This window comes from Echeneis naucrates, chromosome 6 (genome assembly GCF_900963305.1).
Source record: "Echeneis naucrates chromosome 6, fEcheNa1.1, whole genome shotgun sequence".
Lineage (NCBI taxonomy): Eukaryota > Metazoa > Chordata > Actinopteri > Carangiformes > Echeneidae > Echeneis > Echeneis naucrates.
Genome location: NC_042516.1, coordinates 19,189,919 through 19,213,717, shown reverse-complemented (window position 1 = coordinate 19,213,717; position 23,799 = coordinate 19,189,919). Strand labels below are relative to the sequence as shown.

The window sequence follows — 23,799 nt, the reverse complement described above, 5'->3', positions numbered from 1 at the left end:
GTGTGTGTGTTTTTTTTTTTTTTTTTTTTTTTTAACGGAGGAGAGGAAATCCAAAGGAAATGTGTGTGATCAGGCTGTGTGTGTCCGACGAGCCGAAGCTTTCCTGACTACCTATTCTCTCTGCCTGGCGTTAATCTGCGGTGCACAACCACCGTCTGGTGTCAACACGGGCTCGGTAAGCGACGACTGAACCGGGGGGGAGGCGGCGGAGGGGGAAACCAGGGGAAGCCACCAGTCGTTGGGTCAAAATGTCGATTCAGTACGATGTGGAACAGCTGTCCGACAGCTACGGGGTTGCGGACTCCTTCCCCAAAGATTTCGGCTACGGCGAAGAGGAGGCCGACATCGAGGACAGCCCGGCGCCCTCCGACAGCAAACCGAGGATCCTGCTCATGGGCTTGAGGAGGAGCGGCAAGTCGTCCATACAGAAGGTGAGGACCGGGCGGCTACGGAGTTAGCTAGCCTGCCCGGGCCAACGGGGAGGCTAGCCTAAAGGGCTAGCGAGTTACTTTAGCATGTCGCAGGTGATGGAAACTGTATCAGGAGATAACTAGCTGTGTGTGTGTGTGTGTGTGTGTGTGTGTGTGTGTGTGTGTGTGTGTCTGACTGAGTGTTGCTACACAGGAGGGGGAGGAAGTCCAATCAAAGCAGCTCTTCCCGTTAGCTTTCATTAGCTTGCGGGGGAATCATTAACCCGGCGGACGGTGGATGTGCAGCATGTGACTGTTCAGCTAACAGCTTGTCTGACATGCCAAATATATCTTAGTCCCACCCAGCTGTGAGGCTGGTTAGGACTGATGTGTGGCTCTCACATGACAGCCAAAAAAAAAAAAAAGGGACCACACCTTCAGCTGTGCAAACCCAAACACTGTAAATCACTACAGCAGCACCACAACATCTCTGCATATGTGTTTAAATCAGGGCCGGATCAGCCATCTGGGAGGGCAAAGGTGGCTTCAATGTGTTTGCCCCCCCCCATAAAAACCCATTAACATGCAATACTCCGAGTTTAAAATAGCTGCGATATTTGTGATTGGTTATTGATTTCTCATCAGCCCAAAGTGATGTTTTCAAACCATTTTTCTGCAATCAGTTTACCAAGATGTTCAGTTTACCTCAATCTAAGACTGGAAAGTAGTAAATTGTTACACTGAAGCAGCTGGAAGTGTGACATGTTTGGCTTGAAAAATTTAAAAACAAAGCAGTTGCACTTTGGATTTCTGTCAACTGAGTCCAAAGTTTCAGCTTCAGCCCGAGTAAACTAACATTACCAGAAGAGTGTTTACATGTGATGGTAGATTTTGCAGATGCTGGCGCAGCTTACTTTGGGATTATGGATGGGCTGATTATGGATTTTAATGGAATGATTATAATGTATCATGTTTTTAACAATTTAACACACATGCATATGCAGACCATCGTGCTGTAGCATAGTTAAACGCTTGCGTACCTTTTTAATTGTGAGCATATCTCTGAATGGTGATCATGCAAATGTTGAACCCCCTTGGCTGCAATTTTCTTTCGGCAGGTTTTACAGATTTGGTGGCCGCCATCTTTAACCCCCTGGCCTTTTTATAATTGAAATACTCCCACACTAATGATTTCCCTAGTTTTTTCAGTTGATAAAGATAAAGACTCCATCTGTCATTGTTCCTGCAGCAGTGTTGGCTTCATTGGCAATTGAGCCAGCATCTGGACCAACTTTTATTCCATTCTGGTCCCTTTAAAACAAACGAACAAAGAGAAACCTGTGTATATTCAAAATCTTCTCAGAGCCTGTTGTTCCGGCAGCAGGGGCTACAGTGCAAGTTTCTCAACAGTACTTCAGAAATTTACCATTAATGCCCCACATTCTGTGACCATAGTCACTTTGCTTTTTTCCCCTCTAAATCTTGGGATTACTCAGCCCCTAGGGTTGAATAATTATGCTTTAAGTCACCGTTAATGTTAAACCAGTTAATAGTACTGTTCCTACTTGGGATTAATTTAATCAGTAATTGTTGTTTTCATACAAGTGTAATCTGCAACTGTTTATATAAATATATTCAATGATGCTATCAAATATTGGTGGGATATGTGACTACCAATGAAAATAAGTGTATTCGTGTTCTTGTCAACACAATATAAATTGGATAATAATACTTTTCAGAGTTGAAGTTAACAAAGGCTCAAAGGCTTTTATTTGATTTTTGTACCTAAGTGGTGAAAATTTCTTAACATTTTGTACTTAATGAAACTAGCCATAACTCAAAATCAACAGACATGCAGTTAATTTGAGGTGGGGGGGGCACTCAGGGTTATTTCTGACTTTGCTTTCATTAGAACAGTAGCTTGTACGGGAAAGTCAGCGGTCTCCATCACATTCTTCAGACCACTTCCAGACTCGCACCGTAGCTGAATAATAGATGTGATGCAGTTGTTCCTTCTGTGCTATTTTATTATTCATATTAAAATCTAAGGGGGAAGTTGAATCAGGCTAAATATAGTACGACATGCCAAGAGCATATCCTAAAGACAATGCCTGAAGGAATTAAAAGGAAAGAATTTCATGTGTTCTGTTTTTCAGTAATCCACACATCCTCAAGTCCCTGAGTAATGCTGCCCTGTAAGACTCAAGTACGGGCTGAAAACATGTGATTTGGCTTGTTGCTGGTTTAGTAGCCTGTGACCTCAGTCACCCATACACTGATTCAACATGGCAGTAAAGGCACAAATCTCCACCATAATCCACCCCAATTTATTTTCTACCTGTTACTGTATCCAGTAGACCAAGACTCTGGTCAGCCCAAAATTACGATTGACTTTGCAGCGCCAGTCTTGCTGTCTGCTGCAACTGAAAAATGCTGACTATAGAGTGACATGTGTTGCATCAGACCAGTGAGTCTGCAATGTTTTGCCCTTTTCCCTTTTGCTCTGCATGTGACAACCAGATGATCTCTCGGATGTGCTGGAATCATAGTATGGGGCTGTCACGACAATCTCATGAAACCAATGTAATCTTAATACAAGTAACACATGATAATTATTCATTATACAATTATGCATTATACAGTGCATCTGTAACTGTTAAAAAAAAAATAAAACACACCGATCATTCATTCAAGATGTTGTATTCTACACAAAACATACAATTCTTACTGTTTTCAAAAGCATGTGCAAGAAATAGTTGAAAGTCTTCAATACAAATCTAAAAAAACAAATATTCAGAGATCCTAATACAGCTCAAAAAGCAAAAACTCACATGACACCCTGAAAGAGTTGCACAATGTGTCAGGAAAGTCATGTCAAGCCTGTCACTCTAAAAGCTAAATAAATTTGAAATAAATGGAGTCAGTGTTTAAGCCTGTAACAGCTCAGGTATAGATAATAGTTGTCTAATTTGCAGTCTTCATCTCTGCATGGCATGATTACGCAGAGCAGTGTTAAAGAACTGTAGTTTTATTAGCTCTGAGGAGTAGCTCAGCTGTTATATCAGAACCTGCCAGGGCAATGTTTGCATCTTAACTTAACCGGAGCTTTGTCTGGGTATTAGATTAGGAAACCTAAAACTGTAGGATTGTGCTAGAATGTATGCAGCATTACTTTGTGACAGACTTTCTAGGTTGATTACAACGAAAACCAATACATTTCATCTGCATGTGTTCTTTTCCCTTCTCTGCTTTCAGGTGGTTTTTCACAAAATGTCTCCTAATGAGACCTTGTTCCTGGAGAGCACTAACAAGATCTACAAGGATGACATCTCCAGCAGCTCATTCGTCAACTTCCAGATCTGGGACTTCCCAGGCCAGGTTGACTTCTTTGACCCCACCTTTGACTATGAGATGATCTTCAGAGGAACTGGGGCTTTGATATTCGTCATTGATGCCCAGGTGAGGAACAGCAAATCAATCGTTTGTTAGATGCAGCCATGAACACATGAAGCGACTGTGCTTATTCGCTTGACTTGCTCTGGACACAGGAAGTAAACAGTCACATTTCAAATATGCTGACTAAAAGATAGGTTTTTGTTCTTCCTCTTGCTTTACATGCAATTATAGCACATTTAATAGAAAGCTGTCAATATTCCGACTCACTTTCACATATATTTTTTCAGTTTGTGTATGATGAAAATAATAATCCTAATTTTTTTTTTTTTTTTATAAACTGGTCGCTGACACTGAATACAAGGCAAAACACAAGAGAAGACCGTTTCTAACTCCTTGAAATTTGAGCTCAGTGATGAGCAGCTGGAACAGCCAGAATAAAAGACAATTACACGCCTTGGCTTTTATCCCAGTGACATCCACAGGAGCATAAGTGCTTTCAAGGAGTAATCTCAGCTACAGTGTAAGCCACAGCCGATCTGATCGCAGAGTTTATTTCCACTCAAGTAGGTGCATCAGATTCAATTTGTTTCAGCACTTGGTCACACAGTGATGTCTGTAGAGAACTGTTTTTGTCTTGCTGTTTTGTAAGACAATGCAGTGGCACGTTTTTTCATACCTGGTGTAAAACTGATGAGGACATACACTTCACGCTGTCTCGGGGAAGCCTTTAATGATTGCTTTGGATTCAGCTCACAAAAGAGCAGGTTGTAGCAGTTACACTTTTTAATGGGCTGCATTTCTTGGTTTCCCTGTTCAGTCTAGTGATGGGAATCTGCAAGGTCATGGTTATTGTAATTTGTTTTTAACTTAAAGTATAAGATGCACGTGCAGTGAATCACTTAAATTGCCGTTATCAAAGTTCACGCAGGCAGAAGATTGCCACGTACATTTTTTTTTTTTTAAGAGGTTTGAGGCATCTGAATGTTGAAGAAAATTGAATTGTTTTTGTCTCAGTTGTTTTAACTATGCTGACATTTAGCAGAAGCAAATGTGATGAATTAATTATGTGGTGATCGTGTGTCTCAATGCTGTCATCTAAAATAAAGACTGTAAGGTGAAGGAAATTTTTGCAATTTATTAATCTGCAAAGCTGAGTATAATGCTGCTGTGTTTTAATACCACTTCCTTCCTTGCAGGATGACTATGTGGAGGCTCTTGGTAGGCTTCACCTCACTGTGTCCCGGGCCTACAGGGTAAATCCAGATATTAACTTTGAGGTTTTCATCCACAAAGTTGACGGGTTGTCAGATGATCACAAGATTGAGACCCAGAGAGACATCCACCAGAGAGCTAATGACGATCTGGCTGATGCCAGCTTAGAGAAACTTCATCTAAGGTACATTTGGTTTAATATTTTGTTTTTCAACTCACTAGCCATACATTCAAGGAGTTAAGGAAGTTTTATTGTTATACCCACAGGGTTAGGGTTATACCCACAACATATGCATGCATGAGGGGGGTACGAAATGAACTGAGGCCAGATCAAGGTGTGTGTGTGTGTGTGTGTGTGTGCGTGCGTGTGCGTGTGCGTGCTTGGTGGGCTTTGGTAATAAAAAGTACTGAATTTACATTAAATCAAAGGAAAATGAAATCAAAGAAAAAGTGATAGTCCGGTTGGCAAATTTAGCCAATATTGCAATAAAGCACATGCCCATCGGGGGCGAGTGTTTAAAGGGGGCCAACAGAGTTCAGCAGCCAAACAGCTTGTGGGAAAAAAACTTTTGTTGAGTCTGGTTCTGCTCCTGGTACTCTTCCACCTCCGGCCTGAGGGGAGGAGCAGAACAATGAGTGGGTGAGGTCCCTTATGGTGTTGGAGGCCTTTTTCCTGCATCTTAGCTGTGTAGATGTCTGTGGTGATGTATAGGCTGCCACCCACAATCCTTTGTGCAGTTTTCACCACCCTGTGCAGGGCCTTTTTCTCTGCAGCAGAGCAGCCGTCATGCCACACTGACGCAGGAGCAGAGAACACTCTCCACTGCACATCTGTAGAATGAGGTCAGGGCTGAGCTCCCAAGTCCAGCACGTCTGCACCTCCTAAGAAAGTAGAGTCCTGGTGGTGATTCTTAACAAGGCAGGAGGTGTTGTTGCTCCAGGTGAGGTTGTCTAGATGTGCGCCCAAGTACCTGACACTGGAGACCATCCCGACAGCTGTTCCTCCAATGTGCAGGGGAGAGGGCATGTGGTTGTTCCTCCCGAAGTCCACAACCAACTCTTCCGTTTTCTTCACATTGATGCAGAGGTTGTTCTCTCTGCACAAACCTTCTAGGTGTTCCACCTCCTGTCTGTATGCAGACTCATCGTTGTTGATGTGACCCACCGCTGTGTCGTCAGCACACTTAATATGGCAGCCGGGGTGGTTTGCCGTGCAGTCATACATCAGCAGGGTGTACAGGAGGGAGCTCATCACACAGCCCGGGGTGGAGCCAGTGCTCAGGGAGATGATAGAGATTATGGTCTGTCTGTTAGAAAGTCCAGGACACAGTTGCAGATGGAGGTGCTCAGTCCACTTTTGTTCAGTTTGGTCACCAGAGCCTCTGGTATTATTGTGTTGAAGTCCACAAAGGGCAGTCGGACATACGAGTCCTTACTCTCCAAGTGGGTGAGAGCAGTGTGCACCACAGATAAAATGGCACCGTCAGTGGATCTCTTTCTCTGTTTTTTTTATGTGGACTATAACCATCCTCTCAAAACCATCAACCATCCTCCCACTTCATGACTGTCTCGGTGAGGGCAACCAGCCAATAGTCATTCAGGCCTGTCAGGCTCAAAAAGAGTTTCTTTACTGCGTTTTAGGGAGCCAGTGAAAACCCTGAGAGCAGGTCCATAGGTTCCTGAATATGAAAATAAAATAATACAAAAATATTTTATTCACTTAAGATAAATAAAAAATAAAAAAAAGAGGGGGGGGGCAACATTAAAAGTTGCTGTTCAGAAATAAATGTTCCTACAAACTGAGGTTCACATCAATAACACTGAATCACAGTGAATTTGAGCCTTGAAGTGCTGCTACTGTTTTGTTCAGCAAATTTCCACAAATCTTACCAAAACACAGCATAGAAGTGAGCTCAAGCAGGTTGGTCCAGCAGCCAAACAGAAAGTGTTGTTGAATTAAACAGATTTTTATTTATTTATTTTATTATTAAGGGTTTCTACAACCTTGACACAAGTGTCAACTGTGAAAGTGAAAATTGTTTTGTATTGTAAGAAAATCCTGAAATGTCACTTTTTAAAACATAAATCTGCCCATATAGAGCAAAATTATTACACATGCTGGTCATATAGATAACACTAATCTATATTGTTCCTTCCGTTTTAAAATGATGTGTGATATTTTACTTGTATGACCATGAATAAGGTGTTGACTTGCATTCTATAGTCTGATATTTAACTTGATGAAACTTCATGACAGATGTTTGGTGTTCATACCAATCCTCTGTTACAACGTTCTGCATACTCTTCGTGTTACTGCAAGATTCCTCTTTCATCTTCTAATGAAGAATCAATGACGTGCTTCATATAACAGAGCTCTTATGATTCAGGCTGAAAAGAGCGGACATCTCTAAGGTCTACAAAGGAGGCTGAAGTGCAGTTGCAGTTATAAATTATTCGGATATTTAGTGACTGGTTTGCTAGGGAAATATTGGCACATTAACTGCATCATATATCCTAAAAAAGAGCCTAGAAATATCCACCATTGATGGCTTAATAGCTTAGTCAATACACAGAAAACAAATTGATGGCTTAATTGATCATTGATTAAAGTAATTGTTTAACATTGTATTGTGGTAGTTATTAGTTGGGTAAATGTGAGTATTTGCTCTTTGTTAGACTGCACTTTCTATTTTTGGGCCGCTGAAAACTTTGAGCTTCGTAAATCTTTTATGGAATCAAAGCCTTATTGAAAATGCAGCTGGAAGACGATTGATGGAAAGAAACTCAATTTGGAACAAATTTGACAGGCTTGAATTCTTTTAACTACAGTAGATTTTTTTTTTTTTTTTTTTTTTTTTGGGGGGGGGGGGTGGGCTATTAGTAATTTTTTTGCGGTTTAATTAAATTTAACAGACAAAACATGTAGAAATGTAATGAATAGAAAAATTCGGAATACACATTAATGAAAATGAAAAAAACATAGAGAAAGATTGCTAATCACAGCGTGGCCCTGAAACACTGTGCTGTGTACCGTATAAAACAGGCCGTCCAGGCTCAGCTCGGTCAGCTCGGTGAACAGCTTTACTGTTGATGTTTGGATGCTGTTGGCACCAGCTTCACTATGTTTTATGTGGGGTGAGATTGTTGTTTATTCTGGTTAGACAGCCATGGCCGACCTGGATATATAGCAGCGCTAAGAGGGCTGTTTTTATTTTATTTTTTTTATTTTTTTCTCCTCTTTGCTCTGCCTCATGGCGCTCTTGTGCTCTGAAAAGTCGAGTTTTTGCCAAGTGTATGCAGACAGTTCACTTAAGTGAAAGGTGAGTGGCTTGAGTTAATGTGAAAGAAATGATGGGCCCCCTTTTCCTGCAGTCATATGAGAACAGATATACTAATTTCATTTCCATTTCTGTGATCTTATATCAAAATTGGGCGTAAATGCTTAAATTCTCTCTCTCCCACCACCCTGCCTCAGACTGTCATGTGATGTTGTGCTTATCTATGATTTTACCTGCTTCCATATGCTTTTTCAGGAAGTGAGAAGTGACAGCTCAGCAACAACTGATTCACCTCCTCTTTCCTTTTGTCTTTTCAGTTTTTATTTGACAAGTATTTACGACCACTCAATCTTTGAGGCCTTCAGCAAAGTGGTGCAGAAGCTCATCCCTCAACTCCCCACTCTGGAGAACCTTCTGAACATCTTCATTTCTGTAAGCTCTTTGTCAACAAACCTTTTTCGTGATATTGTCACTGAAGATGTGATTTTGTGTGTGGCAGAGTGAATATGAGTCACTGAAAGCCCCGAGGCCACTGTTGGCAGTTCTTCCAGCACCCTCAGTCTTTTCAGGCAGTGTTTGTGGTTTGATGGGAAAGCTGCTGAGGGAGTGATTTCTAAATTGTTTACATATGTTGACATCCAACACCCAAAATATCGCTGCCATAGAATCATCATGGCAGAACTTGCTGCACGTCACCACATACTGCTTGCAAATAATAACATGTCTTTTTTTTTTTTTTTTTTTAAATCTAGTTTGGTAGTGTTTTAGTGTATCCAGATCGTTTTTTTGTTTGTTCAACAGATTTTCCACAACACTCTCCCTCTGGCCAGTTTGACCATGAACAAGAATCAAAAAGGTCGAGAAGGGACCCAGTAAATCTGTATTTCATAACTGATTTAAACTTAGCAACAAATACCAATACATTTCCAATTATCAATACACAGGAAATAACGTGCTAAAAGGTGGTTGAGGATTCATATTGAGCTTTACTGATCGATAAGACAAAACATAATTTCACATGCGTACCTGGCTTCCATATGCATTGTCACACAACGTTTGGTACATTTCAGTGTAAGAAGTTCCGGAAAGTTATTAGATAAATATGAAGACAGGAAAGTCTGTTTTTGTGTTAGTGAGCTAATGAAGAGATTGGCAGGTCAGAGTGGTTTGATCATCATATCGCTCCAAAATTGAATAAGAACAAAAAAATAAATAAAAATAAAAAATTGGGCTGCTTTCATTGATTTATGACCCAGCGATATGAAAAGGAGAACTGCCCTGCTGTAAAAGTTAAAGAACTTCTCGGTTCACTGAACCTTAATCAAGATATTATTCAGCAATAAATGTCTCATCAGTTATCGACATGTGTCGTCATATTACCAATCTAAGTAATCTAATCAGTGTTTCTTTACCACAACAGTTTCCTAATATTTCCTTTCTTCATCGCCCACTTTTTTTCTCTCCCTCTTCCTCCCTGTGCTTCATCTAATATTTGTCTGACAGAATTCAGGGATAGAAAAGGCCTTCCTGTTCGATGTGGTCAGTAAGATTTACATTGCCACAGACAGCTCTCCTGTCGACATGCAGTCCTACGAGCTGTGCTGTGATATGATCGATGTGGTCATTGACGTCTCCTGCATCTATGGGTGAGTGTGTTGGCGTTTGTTTTCTGTGCTTGTTTGACAATTTATCATAGAGGTCAGAGTTGGGTTGTGCCACTTCTCTCTACACATCTTCATTCAATTTAACAGGCAAGAGCTTTACAGACAGCACGTTGAAACGTGGGCCAGAGTATCTTTAGAGTAGGTTTATTAACGTTTAGTGTAAATTTGCATTTTAACTACTCAAATAAATAAAGCACATTTAGTTTACTCTCCCTGTACTTTGTTGATGCTCTAAGATGTAGAGTGCAGCCATTGTTGTCTCTCGATGTTGTTATTGAAGCATAACTTCAATTATATATTTATTTGCTTAATTAATGACATCATTGGTAAGCTGCAGTTTATTTTCCATTTTACCCTAAACATTGTGATGTTTTGTTGTGGCACACTAGTCTGAGGGAGGATGGCAGCGGCAGTGCCTATGACAAGGAGTCCATGGCCATCATCAAGCTCAACAACACCACTGTGCTGTACCTGAAAGAGGTCACCAAGTTCCTGGCCCTTGTCTGCATCCTGCGAGAAGAAAGTTTTGAGCGCAAAGGTTAGCTGTCAGAGAAATCTGTGATCCTCGGCACCTCATTTGGCTTAATTTGGCTTAATGATGCTGTGGCTTGAGTCAAGTGTTCTCTCTTTTTTTTTTTTTTTTTTTTCCCCCCTCCCCCTTCTTCTTCGCTATCCTGGCATTGCACACTGAGTGTGCATCTGCATGTATGCAACACCTATTCTCTGTAATTTGTTGTAATTAAGTACATCAAAGGGTAGATCCAGAGATTTAGTTTGTTTCACCGGAATTACAAGAGACCTATTTTTGGGGGGAAAAAAAGAAAAAGCTAAAGGAATTCTGACTGCAATTCCCCGAAAATAAACGTTTTCACATCCTTAAATCAGCAATATGTCTTTACTTTCATTTAACATTGATGTTTTATTTTTATAGTCATGACATAATTAAATAGAACAGTATTTGTTTTCAAATAGACTTTGAGATGCCATTAAAACTACTTTTATATTTCTTGGTTTCTTAGGATTAATAGACTACAACTTCCACTGTTTCCGGAAGGCCATCCATGAAGTATTTGAGGTGGGTGTTTCCAGTCAGCGTCCAGTGAGTTCCCAGGCTGTTGGCTCCCCCTGCAACAAGGCTGTTGCAATGAACGGCACGCCGCGCAACACTGTCTAAACACTGATGCAATATAAAAAATGAAAAAGATGAAAAAAGAGGGTGGAGGGATGGATAGATGGAGAAGAACCAGGGAGCCTAGAGGTCAGACTACTAAACTCAGGGCTCCCCGGTGCACCAATAACAATCCCTTGGTCCCAGCACTGAAAGCACTGAGAGACAGCTTGAGCCAAGAGAGTGTGGGAGCAACACTGGAGCACCGAGGGGGTCAGGCTTCTCAAGCTGTGATGGAAGGGAAATTCAAGCATCCGTTTCAGGCAGATGCAAAACACCGTATTGGCTGTGAGGAAGTCAAGAGAGTGGAAACGCACTGGGACTGGAAAAGGTGTTAAGTCTCTCTCTTTGGATTTCCTGAAGCGGTCAAAGACTGTGATATTTAGCTGCTGGTCTCTCTGTATGAACGATGTGAGGGGGGGAGAACGAAACCCTTCTTGTAACCTCTTGTCATGGACGAGCTGTGACTGCAGTCTCGAGGATTCTGTCTAGTGATGAAATCACCCTGACCACTTCTGTGCTGATCTAAAAAAAATAATAATAATTAAATAAAAAACAAAGAAAAAAAAGATGGTGACTGTGAACTGCTAGTCCTAACCCACACCTGTTCAGAGATGGCCTTATGTAGATAAAGCTTGACTGCATTGCAAGCTTTTTCTCTCCACCACTCACCTCACCTTACCTGAATGCTGCCCAAAACTCGCTTTTTGGTTTCACTCGTGAAGGGGAAAACAAGGTTTTGTGAGCAGCCCACAAAGGGATTGTGCTGTCGATGGCTAACTTGTTGTGCGTGTGAATGCGTGTGGTTGTGTGTCTGAAAGGTTTTGATGAGATCCCAGACTGGGCTCCTTGTTGATACTGGAGAAGGATGTTTATGGAAAGATATGCATCCTTTTCAATAACAGCAGCTTAGCATTATTAAAACTCTTCAATCACTGAAAGTAAAGTCTCCCTGTGTGTGCACACCCATGGAAATCAGACTTTTAATTGAATCTCTGATAAGTTTTTGCTGGAAATTTGGAAATGTTTTTACAGAAACACTGCCAAAATGGAAAAATAGGAAAAACATCCCTCGACTGAACCTTTATTTGTTGCAATCTAAAAAAACGGTATGAACTGGTTGAAACTTGCACATTTTTCCAACTACAGTTGTCCCATTGAAAACTGTTGACCCACGTCTCATAATTAGTTTGGCTCTGAGTAGGTTTCACAAAGACAAAATGTACCCATTCCAAGCAGACATACATCAGCGTGTTGTCTGCTTCCATCGTTCTCAGCCACAATACTTCTCTTTGTATGTAAAGGTGAGAAAGTAAAGCTAATCAAGGAACTTCAGCAGAAAGGAGGAGAAAAAGACCAAATTCTCAGCAAACTATTGCAGTGACCCATTTGTCGTCCATGCATTTTCTGTTTGTTTATATCTGTGGTGACATGTCAAAAGTCAGACCTGCTGCATCCAAAGAGCAGAAAAGCAGCGTTATCTGGATAACTTAACAGGGTAACCCTGAATCCTGGGTTTCACTGAGCAAAGCTATTCAAATAACTCTTCTTCTTTAGACCCCCCCACCCCCCCGAATTCTTCTCAACATTGTCATTATCAGTCGTATGAAAATAAACACCTGCACATCAGAAGCTTGATGGATGATTGATTTAATGTATTGTGAGCTATACTGTGTGAAATAAATGAAAATGTAAATTTAGTTTTTTGTTTTTGTAGTAATTGGCCTGAATTTTAAACAGTCACTACTGTTCTTGGGACAGCTGACTGTTGCTGACTGAAACAGAAAGGTGCTCTATCCCGGTTTCTTGCTTACCATTTAATATAATGCAGGTCTGCAGTCAAACACAAGATGGCGCTGGAGGTTTGCTCAAGCACTTCCTACAACTGTATTGTGATTCATTATCGCCTCTTCTCCAACCTCAATAACTTTTGATACTTTAAAATTTACAGCAAGCATTCAGCATTGGCTGAATTATGCGCCCTGTTCAAGTTTGACTATAAACGTCAGGTGCTTGTGTAAAAAGAGGGATCCACTGTTTGATTAACTGGACCTGCGCTGTGAGCATAACAACCATAGGATTTCTGAGCAGTGCCAGCACAGACTTTAGCTTTTATCTCATTTATAAAGTTAAGGATAATTTCTATGTGTTAATAAAAAAAAATGACCTTTTTAACCTTCGCTAATTTGGGGAAAAACTATCTTAAATGATCTGTAGCCGGACAAACTGTCAGTCCTCTTGATTTGTTTCTGTTTATATGGTGTCATAATGAGTGAGGAAAAAAAATTCCTCTTTCTGGTTTAGTGCATATAAAAACAACTCTGTGAATAGCTTCGCCATGCAAGTTATTCACCAGTTAAGTTAAATAAGCCTCACAGCTACTGTCATGACCCATTATGTGGGGAGTAGGCGAGACAGCTAAACACCACTTCCACACAATTTAGATGCAATAAAACACTGACAGCTTTTTTTATCCACTTCATTAAGCCAGTAATTTCTTATAAAAATCTCCCGCATTAATCCTGGTGATGGTTTCCCTGCGGTTCCTTAAGCTCTCCTCCAACCTTAGCCGCCTTGCTTTGATGCTTACTCAAATAGGCGCTAATTTGAGATAAATTATGCATCCGCATGTAGCCCACCCATGCCAAGGAATATAAAGTGTGACACTCTGAAAGATGGTGAATTAAAGCAAAGTGTGATATCTCGACGGGCTAATGGCAGATAGGTTAGACAGTCAACCTGATGGTTTGTTTATGTGCCAGTCACTTCATATTCAGAGAAGGAGAGAGGTCATGCCTACGATGTTTTCAAGGTCATCTGGCCTCAGTACAAGGCTGTTTTATTTTTTGGGCTGACCTCAGGGCAGATGCTGGTGAAATTACTTCAGGACTATTCTTGTGTAATTAGTTTCATCTTTTTAATGTACATGAGAAAAAAATACTATAAATTTCATTGATCCCACTCAAGAAAATTCAAACATTACAATTCACAATAATGCAAACCGATAGAGATAAGTTTAGACTTAAACAAAAAATACTATATTTTATATATTGTGAACATCTAATTTAGACATAAAGGATAGAAGCCTTTTAAATAGAAGTCAGCAAATAATATAAAAATGTGCAATATTATAGGCTGCAAGAAATAAAATGAGCTAATGAAGTTCTGATTGAAAAGTGCAAAACTTATTTTTAAATGAAAACTACACTTGAGGTGAATGTGTCCTGTGTCTTCAGATTACAAAACAATGTGTGCAGAGTTGACTAACAGCTGATTTGCACGATGTGATTAAAAATCATCCTGCGCATCTTTTATCTTTGTAAATGAAGTCTCTTCACTTGATGAAGGTGGTTAATTAACGGCATGGGTCAAATCAGAAACCCATGCCAAATCTAAAGAGAATTAACAGAAATAACAGGGCAGCAACATAAATCATATCAGGTTAAACGTCCAGAATGGTCTGAGTCCAAATGTTGAACAATAAACGTGAATGTTGCCGGATTTTGCAACCGGATCGCCTGACGTCCACTCAGTCATACAGTGACACGGCGCAGTCCCTAGATGGGGCTGTTGTCTGCTGCTTCGGCTGCTCCTCTTCAAACCTCTCAGTCTTTCTGCTTCACAGTGCAGGCAACATGGAGATTAACTTCTCATACTCCAGAAAGAAAGTAAGCTGCAGAGAAAGGACAACTGAGGAGAAGTTGAAGAAGCGGCAGAAGAGCGAGCTGCATGATGTACAACTGTAATTTGGCACTGTAGCATCTCCTGATATTGCCTTGCTTTATCAAAGGCAACACTACTTTACCCCCCCATTCTCTAATAACGAAGCTTAACCAATAATGAAATAAAGCAAGTAGAACATACTTTTGCCTGTGATGTCATGCTCACTTCCGTCCACCGGCCTGCCCTTCATCTTGGACGTCTCACTATCATTACAACAATGATATTGCCTTTACGTTCTTAATAAAACTCAGTCAGTGGTGTATTATCTCCCATCTTTACATTTTATTAGCCATGCTTATGAGAGACGAGGGGAAAATGATGTGACTAAGTGAGACATCTCAGATAGGTGACAAATGTAATACAGACTTCATTTGTTATATTGTAAGGCAATGCAGCTCCAGTGATCGCAATTATGCAGCGGAGACAAGCGCAGTTGGTGCTGAGATGGGCAGTTTAGAGATTGTCTGACATTACTGTACAACACTCTGTAAACACAGCTCTCAACAGCGTACGACTGAAAAGTTACGAAGTTCCCAGTTTGTCATAAAGTCACAAAATAGCAATGGTAGAATAGATCATGGGTCTGTCGCAAGAGACCCACAAAACAACATCTCACATACACAAATATTCAGTGATATGCCTCTGGGAAAAGGGAAGAGTTGTAAAATTTGAATTAAAATAGATGTTACAGTAGAGGGCCTGTAGCTAGGACAGTCGTACAATAACTGGATATCACCTTAGTGTTTATGATGAGCTTCTATTTCTATCTTGAATGAGAGTCATAACTGTGACACATTTTTTCAGCCTCCTAATTTTTAATGCTTTTTAATGACCATCTCTGTCCATTGAAGATAATGGATAAAAAATACAGTATATTTAACTAATAACCAACTGCTTTGATAATCAGTGATATCACCCCTGACGGATTAAAGAATATTTCAAGATATTATGCTCACAATCCTACAATTTCATCATCATCTCCTCAGCAAAAACCTGCTGTTTGTCTTTGTAAACCCGATAACAATCTGTAAATAATGGACAAAACAATCCATTTCATAACATTTGGACTTCTGTCACTCAGTGGGCCGAATAATTCATTGGAAAAATTATTGGCAAATCAGCTGTTAATGAAAAATAATCGTAATGGTTGACTGTTCACACTCTAGTGAGTCAAACATATGGGGCATTTTAAAATATATTCATGTTTCAAACCAAGACAGACCTTTTCAAAATGAAAACTATCCAGATTTTAGCATATAGCAGACACAAGAGAAAACATAATTTGAGGCTTCTTGATAATCTGTTACATAACTGAATTACCAAATGTCTAATGGCTGCCATCAGACATTCACCTTTTTAAGCTTGGACCTCTCCAGGTTACCAAACTACCTTTAATCCGCAGCAGTGTGAGGAGGCGGACGAGGACAGGAGAGTGCGAGAAAGATAACGAAAGAGGGAGTTAGAAGAAGGGACAGGCGTCTCCTGTATTTTCTCGCTCAGGCAACAGAGCGTGGAGCAGAGGGGCCAGCGGGCCAGCAGCCAGCTAATGGGGACCAGCAGTGAGCAGGGGCCGGGGACAGCGCTGACAAAAGGAGCAGCGACAGATGCCATTATCTCAGCCTCATGCAGATACAATGGATCTGGACGACACAGCCCCTGACACTGACAGACATGCACGCGTGTGTGTGTGTGTGTGTGTGTGTGAGTTCATGTGGGCTGATACAAGGAGTGTGTGTGTGTGCTTGCGTGTGTCTAAGCAGTGAGGTTAATGGAACACGATAGAGGAGAAGTGGATTATCGTGGCGACTACAATTTCTTGGTAACACTTGTCTGAGCTCCACTGCATCCCATGCATGTATGTGTGTATATGCGCGTATGCAATTCCAGTGTGTATCTGAGTATAGCCTACATGACCCTGTCTTGTTACAGACAGACAGCCAGATCAGTCACCCATCACTTGCTTAGAATTCAGGGGCATCGTGAAAAACACATTACATCTGGTCTCAAATTTCTCTGCATGCTACCCTTGGTCTTAAAATATGCAGAATTCACTTCACCCGAGCATGTTCTGGTCATTTGGAGAACCAAAAATGTGACAGGGAGGGGGTTTGTGGGGGGGGCATATTAGGGGGATATGGCGATGCGTTTAGCAGGATTGGCAAAGGCAGAGAAGCGCTGTTAAGCAGCACTTTTTGGGAGGGATAAGAAATGTGAGCTTTAGCCAGTGTAGTGTGGCGACATGGGACAGCGTTATTGACTGTGGCGGCACATGCTGACAGTGGATTGTCAGGCCCTGCAGTCATTTGCCAGACTGAGCCAATGCAGGGATCAGACTTTTTAGAGCTTAGAAAACAAGAGAAAAGATAAAGAAAGTGAGAAATAGAGGGATGGAATGAAAAAAAAAAAAACAAGAGAAAGCAAGGACTGGCAGCCGTTCAAATGCTTGAACATACACATTACACACAGACACAGAGAAACACACTGAGCTGTGGACGCCCCGCTGAGTGTCTGACACTGATGCTGCCAGACTAATCAGGGTACCCTCTCTCTCCTTCTCGTTTGCTCATTAGTGGTATAGTGGAAACCAGACAGTTGTGACGTTGTAATGACGTTGTGTCTTCCTGATGTACCCATGTTTGGTGTGAGAGGCTTTTGTCAAGTTCCAGATTTTTCACATTTCTCAAAAACAGGTCAATGACCTACTTCAAATTTTTCCTTCAAATGGCGTGAGTAGAAGTATTATACCCTCGTTTTTATAATAACACACAGACAAAGCACCTTATCAACGTGTGTCAATTGCTCTTGTACAAAACCATTGAGGATACTGGTCTGTGGTTTGCTGTTGACAAGGCCACAAGAAAACGTTTATTGAATTCAAATTGCATGGAAAAGTGTAAGGTGGGTGGAGCAGGTCGAGTTGGCATCAGCTCTGTGATGATCACAGCATTGAAGGCCTTGTTAGGGTCTCAGAAGAAACAGTTGTACTGATATGACAAACTTAACTACCATCAGTTTCTTGGAGACATGGGTATAACTTTTTCCATTTTATGGTTTGCTCGTAGATATATCTTTGTTAAATAAATACAGAAATATGTGTTTGTGTTTTATATCTACTTGAACTGATATTATTTAACAACAATATTAGTGTTGTACAACATGGGCCATTCTTTGGAGGCTCAGCTGCTTCTTGTTGTCCACAGCTTTCTGGATTAACTGATGGAGAAACGAAGACAGACAGAGCTTGGTAACAAGATCTCAAACGCTGACCATTTGTCCCCTGTTTGGATGTCCCTACACTAATTTATTGAGGTGTTTGCTTTAATGTGCTGCTTGTCTGAATGTCCCTGTGTAGTGGAGGCTGACATCATCTATGTTTTTGGTGAAGGAATCTTCTTGGGTCGGTCAGTTTAATTAGTAGAAGTGGGGTTTAAAACTGAGCAGTTACTGAGAGAGACCCGTGATGATTATTCAAAAGAAAATCTTAGAAAATCTTGCTCATGCATCCTTAACCAGCTCATAATATTTCAGCAATACGTCCTTCACAAAACTTAGGGACACAAAGTTTATTAGCCTTTCCAGTGATGATTTTTTTTATTTTTTATCTTTTCTCTTTATAGCCCAGTCTTGATTTATTGTTCCTAACGGGAGAAACACCAGCCAAAAACAAAAAAGAAAAGAAAGAAAGGAAAAGACAATAATACAGAAGCAGCTGCTATTAAAACAATAAACAGCCTCCTTTGCACTAAATGTTTCTGGGCGGTAGACTTCTTCTTGTAATATCTGTGAAAAGGGCCTCTGAGGATTTTGGAACAGAAGTGGACTTAAAGATGATGGACTAGACTTGTGTACTGAGACTGTGGGGGATTTTTGATGCAACTGGACATTAGAAAGACTGACACTTTGGTCATATGGGACAGTTTGATTTTTACTTTTGTATCAATGCACAAGCTTATTTAGCTTCCAAACTTGTGACCATTGAAATGTATGTGTTAACTGGACCTTTATCTAATAATTTTTTTATTTTTATTTTTTTCAAATTTAATAAAAACATTTTTTTCAAGGAGTCATGAGCACAGAAGGTTGGGAACAACCATTTTGATCTTTAATCTACAATCTTATTATATATCCTATCGTCTTCAATCTTTAGTGTGAGGTGAAAAGTTAGTTGCCGTCCACCGCTGCAGAAATCAGTGGAGCGTAGCGACGGCAGCTTATGAAAGTTGGTCGATGTCACAGGCTGTGGAGGTGCCAATCATCAAGTCTGGAAGTGGCTGAGGAAGACAGAGTGAAAGGTCAGGGGATGGTGTTTGTCTTTAAATTACATGTGCAGACTCATTACTGGATGTTCACTTGTTTCCCTTAACAAAAACTTTGGAAACTTGGGGTATTATTTCCCTTCTCTTCCCCTTCCTTCCCTGCCTCCTTGCTCACTACCTCTCAATCTGGCAGTCATGCTAATGACCCTGCTGTCTGCCCCGGCAGTTTCTCATAACATAACTTATCAGCACCGAACAGGAGTATGGGTATTTTTAAACTCTGCTGCAACCCCCACCCCCCACCCCACCTCTTGCAATTGCACACACACACACACAGCTGCATGCATATACTCTGTTACTATTCAGTAGGGAACCTATGCTGAGGTCCAGATTGAAAATGTGATGTGTGCTAATGCATTCAGAACAGAGGTGAGGCCAGTCCTTTCCCTTTCTGTAAGCCAACAGTGGGAACACCAGCCCCAATACGGTAGGCTAGAAAGGCAAGTACATTACAGTGGCTGAGTAATGAGAACCATGGAGCTTCAAGTCATTCACACACACACACACACATGCTCACACACAGGCTGGTCTGTGGGAGTGTGTGAAGCCGCGCAAGACTCCAGCAGAGTACTAGCAGCGCTATGCTCTCCTGATGGTGATGCTGTGTGAAGTGCAGAGCTGTTCGACACAGACTCCAGCTGCTGCTGCCCTGTATTCAAATGGCACCACGAGATACCAGCACGTAGTCTCTTGGTTCTTATTAGACTCAGCCTCTCACTCTTTTTGTCTGTCTTTTGTCTCTGTGTTTTTTTTTTCTTTTTCAAAAGTCTCTCGACACATTCCACTTCTACTTTACATTTTTTTGCTTCCCTCCTCTTTTTGCTGCTCTTCTCTACTTCTCATGTGTGCTGTGCACTTGCGATTCTCGAGCATCAAATTGTGTCATATCACAAGAGAAATAAAAAAAAATGTTGCACATGGAAAGAAATTGATATGTTCTCTCATTTTATGTGCAGACTGCCCTTTATGAGACATAGAAGAACTTTCTTGTATTATTTTTGTAGCGTTTATCTTTTTTCTCTTTTATTTCATAGTGATGTGATTTGCACTTCAAATTATCTAAATTGGATAAGCTCTTCTATGCACACATTCATGCACAATTATCATATATACGTACATATTTCAGTGTGTATGAATGTACATGCCAGTGAGTGGGTGTCTGGTGACATCTAACTTTTTCAAAAATTGTAACAGAGGTAAGAAGAGGTGGATTGCATTCTGCAGCTGTAATTGTGTGAATATTTGTGTGTGTGTATGTGTGTGTGTGTGACTGAATATGTGCACTTGATAGATTGCAGGGCCAGAGAAAAAATGGGAAAAATTAAGAAGAAGATGCTGATACAAAGAAGTATCGATGGAGATCACAGAGAACATAGTTTAGACTTCTTACAAGCCTATTTAGAATTCACCTGGTCAGGTAGAGATGCCTTCCTGATCCCACAAAGCACAAACAGTGAGTCAGCTGTTTGAAACATATGCGTGACGCACACTAGGCTGAGAGGTGGCGTTTGTCTAAAGGTCAGAAAGACTCATTATTTAGCTGTTAGGTAGGTATACACATAGCAGTAACACTAACACATTTCATAAAAGCACATAAGTAAAACTTTGACCATATGACTGTCACATTGAACAATTATGATATGATCTAAAATATGTGTGAACTTCTTTGAAAAAAATAGAATAAGAGAAAGTTATTGGCTTCTATTAAGCTCCTTTTTCTTTAATTAAAATTAATTGGATTGAATGTTAGAAAATATCTTTGTACCATTAAGGCAGTTTGATCTGCTCATTAACTCAACCCACAGTTTCAGCAGCAGCAGCTTCAGAGTTGCGCTTGCCTTTTGGAGGTGGACAAGATTTAAAAAATCTAAAGATACAATCTCAATAACAAATATAATAAGATTATAAATCTTATTTTGAAGTTACGTGCAGTAACATGGTGACTCTTGATTTAAAATCCAAAATCTAAACCGATATGGGCTAAAAACTGAGAAAAAGTCGACCTTTAGCACAGGGTGGTGCCCTATGACCTTTGACCTTACATCTCCAATATGGCTGCGCTTCGTTATGAGCTTCAACTCAGAGCTGATTGAACGCCACTTGTTTCTAATGAAACCTGAATTCAGCTGAAATGTCGATGTGAAGTAGGCTTCAGTGACCTCCGGTGACTTTGTGCGGACTTTATTAAGCTTCCGTGGATCCGCATGAGCGTTTGTTGTCGTAATTTAGTCGCCAAAGGATTTATTTTAAGCGTCTGATGACGAAGCTAGCCCGTTAGCCTAGCTAACCGTTACCAAGGCTAACAAGATGGACGCCCATCAACAGAGCAGAAACGGAGCTGATATCTTCACAGACAGGCAGGAGGCCTTTTTTGGGTGAGTCCACTAACGGTGTTTACATGTTCCTGTATTTTCCTCTCTCTGTATATATCTATGTATATTTTTTACCATTGTGCTGAATTACTGTCACAGTAGAAGTACAACAAAAGAAGCCAATGTCTGCTCTGGCTTACCTGCTGGCTTTGGTGTGGTATTTGTGTTTTTCCTCCTAAAAATCAAACGTATGTGGTGGAACAGAGCTGTTGTTATAACTTGGAGCTTGTGAATGTGTTTGGCTGATGATACGATGTACTGAAAGTATCAGACTCCAGTTTCACCTGCATGCTGAGACCTTTTTAAGTTTGTCCAACATTTGTGTTTGATAATGTTTCAGCAGTAGAGGATGGATATAAGGAGGCTCAATGGTGCTCGTAATATGTAGCTAAATCATGATTCGATTGGTGCCTTGGCTTCCACATGTGCTGCCTTTTTGTGTTGTTTCCAAGTCATCAATTTATAATTTCTGATTAAGATTATTGATTATCCAATGATTACATTGGCTCTGTACAGAGTACAGATACAGAGTATGAAATGAAATGCAGTGAACCAGAAGTGCAAAAACATAGTATTATTTGTTGCAGTGCGAGTGATGAAAAAGTACTACAACAGAAGTGATGCTATAACTGACACTATGTAGTGATTAGTTACAATAAAATATTATATATGTAAATATTTTAAATATGTATATACAGAGTAGTGGACAGAGTAAGACAATAGACAGTGCAAACATGTACAGTTGGTTAAATGTACAGTCACATTATTTGAACAGTGAAGAAGGTTTGATCTGCCTTATGTTTCTGTGAGGCCACAGCAGGAATGAAGATGTTGTTCATAATGAGCTGTCCAAATGAATTTGACAGAAATGCGGAAGGAAAGTCCTGCTGCAACTTCATGTGCCTTATGTAGCGCAATTGATGAAGTCACACTGCAATGAGAGGAAAAGTTGAAATAACTATTGTTTCTGAAATGAAAATGATGATAGAAACCCTACAGCGTTACCCTGTCCTCCTCTTTACCCAGTGCTGCATTAATTTAGAAGATAGGCAGCTCATCCACAGAAGAACCCAGGGCCACCAGTACATGCTAATGGGGAAGCTCCTGGACCTGCATTTTTCTCATCACACAACCAATCGACACAACACAGTCAGTCTCTATTTTAGGCTGCTGCAGCCTGCCTCCCTCCCTCTCTCTCGCTCTGTTTTCCTGCTCTCCTCCCCTGTCTCTCCCTTAATACCTTTTCTCAAACTCGCATGTATGTTGATGTTTAAGAAGAAGCAAGTGCACCTGAACTCACATTTAACACAAACATGTGCACACAGACACACACACACACACACACACACACACACACCAGGAGTGGGGCCTGCAGCTCCTGGGTGTTTTGCGGGTTGGATTCACACCGATGCTTTCTCTGACTGCACTATTGTTATTTAAATGTGGGAGGGCGATCAGCAGCAAGCATTAATGGCATCCTCAGCACTGCAGATGCAGCACAAGACAGACACACACACACACACACACACACACACACACACACACACACACACACACACACACTTACTCATACAAAAGCATACACACAAAGACATCTGCACATGCACATGCAGACACACACTTTCACGCAAGCCTTGTGGATGCACCTTGAGGGCCATATGAATAACAAATACCTCTACCATCTGCAATACCACAGAGTATTTTCAACCATTTCGGCGCATTAGTCAGCAGTCCTTTGACTTAAGCTCTCCACGCACCACTTGGTGTATTAGCAACGCTCTCCTCTGCTACGATACACTGCATTTAAGGCTGTAGTTTGAAGAGAAGTTTGTTTTCTAAGATTAAACTTTATGTCACTGCTGATCTGACCTTGTCCTCTTGAGTTTGATGTAGTGGGAGGTGCTTGAATCGTTTGCTGCGGCGATGTTTTGTTCTGTCAAGGCCAATCTGAGCCTAGCTGGAATACCTGTGGTGATGGTATCGTTTTAAACTGCTGAAGACCTCCCCCACCCTCCCGACATTGCCAGACCAAATGGGATTAGACAGACACCCCTGGCCATTAACACTTGATCCTTACCTGATTTGTTTCTCCCTAGAAAACCACAGAGAATCAGAGAATCACTAGTAAATCTTGCCTTACAAGTCAGCATGAAATATGAAATGTTCAAAACAGCAGTCCCCAAATCATTGTGTGACATCAGGGTGTGTTGTCACTTGTCCATCTAATAGTTTTTTCTTGTCACAGTTTCCCAGTTTTTCA

General features: G+C 40.8%; 1 protein-coding gene across 2 annotated transcripts; it reads left to right on the top strand.

The window, feature by feature from the left end:
* Positions 1-49: 49 nt before the first annotated feature.
* Positions 50-12,806, top strand: rragca (Ras-related GTP binding Ca). 2 transcript variants are annotated; one of them, XM_029504277.1, is made up of 7 exons: positions 50-431; positions 3,768-3,869; positions 5,003-5,202; positions 8,614-8,728; positions 9,800-9,942; positions 10,350-10,498; positions 10,980-12,806. In XM_029504277.1, exons 1-7 carry the CDS (start codon positions 249-251, stop codon positions 11,132-11,134), a joined length of 1,047 nt encoding a protein of 348 aa, XP_029360137.1. In that variant the 5' UTR covers positions 50-248; the 3' UTR covers positions 11,135-12,806. The 2 variants fall into 2 exon arrangements, with proteins under 2 accessions (XP_029360137.1, XP_029360136.1); XM_029504276.1 differs by having other exon boundaries at positions 3,666-3,869.
* The last annotated feature ends 10,993 nt before the right edge of the window (positions 12,807-23,799 follow it).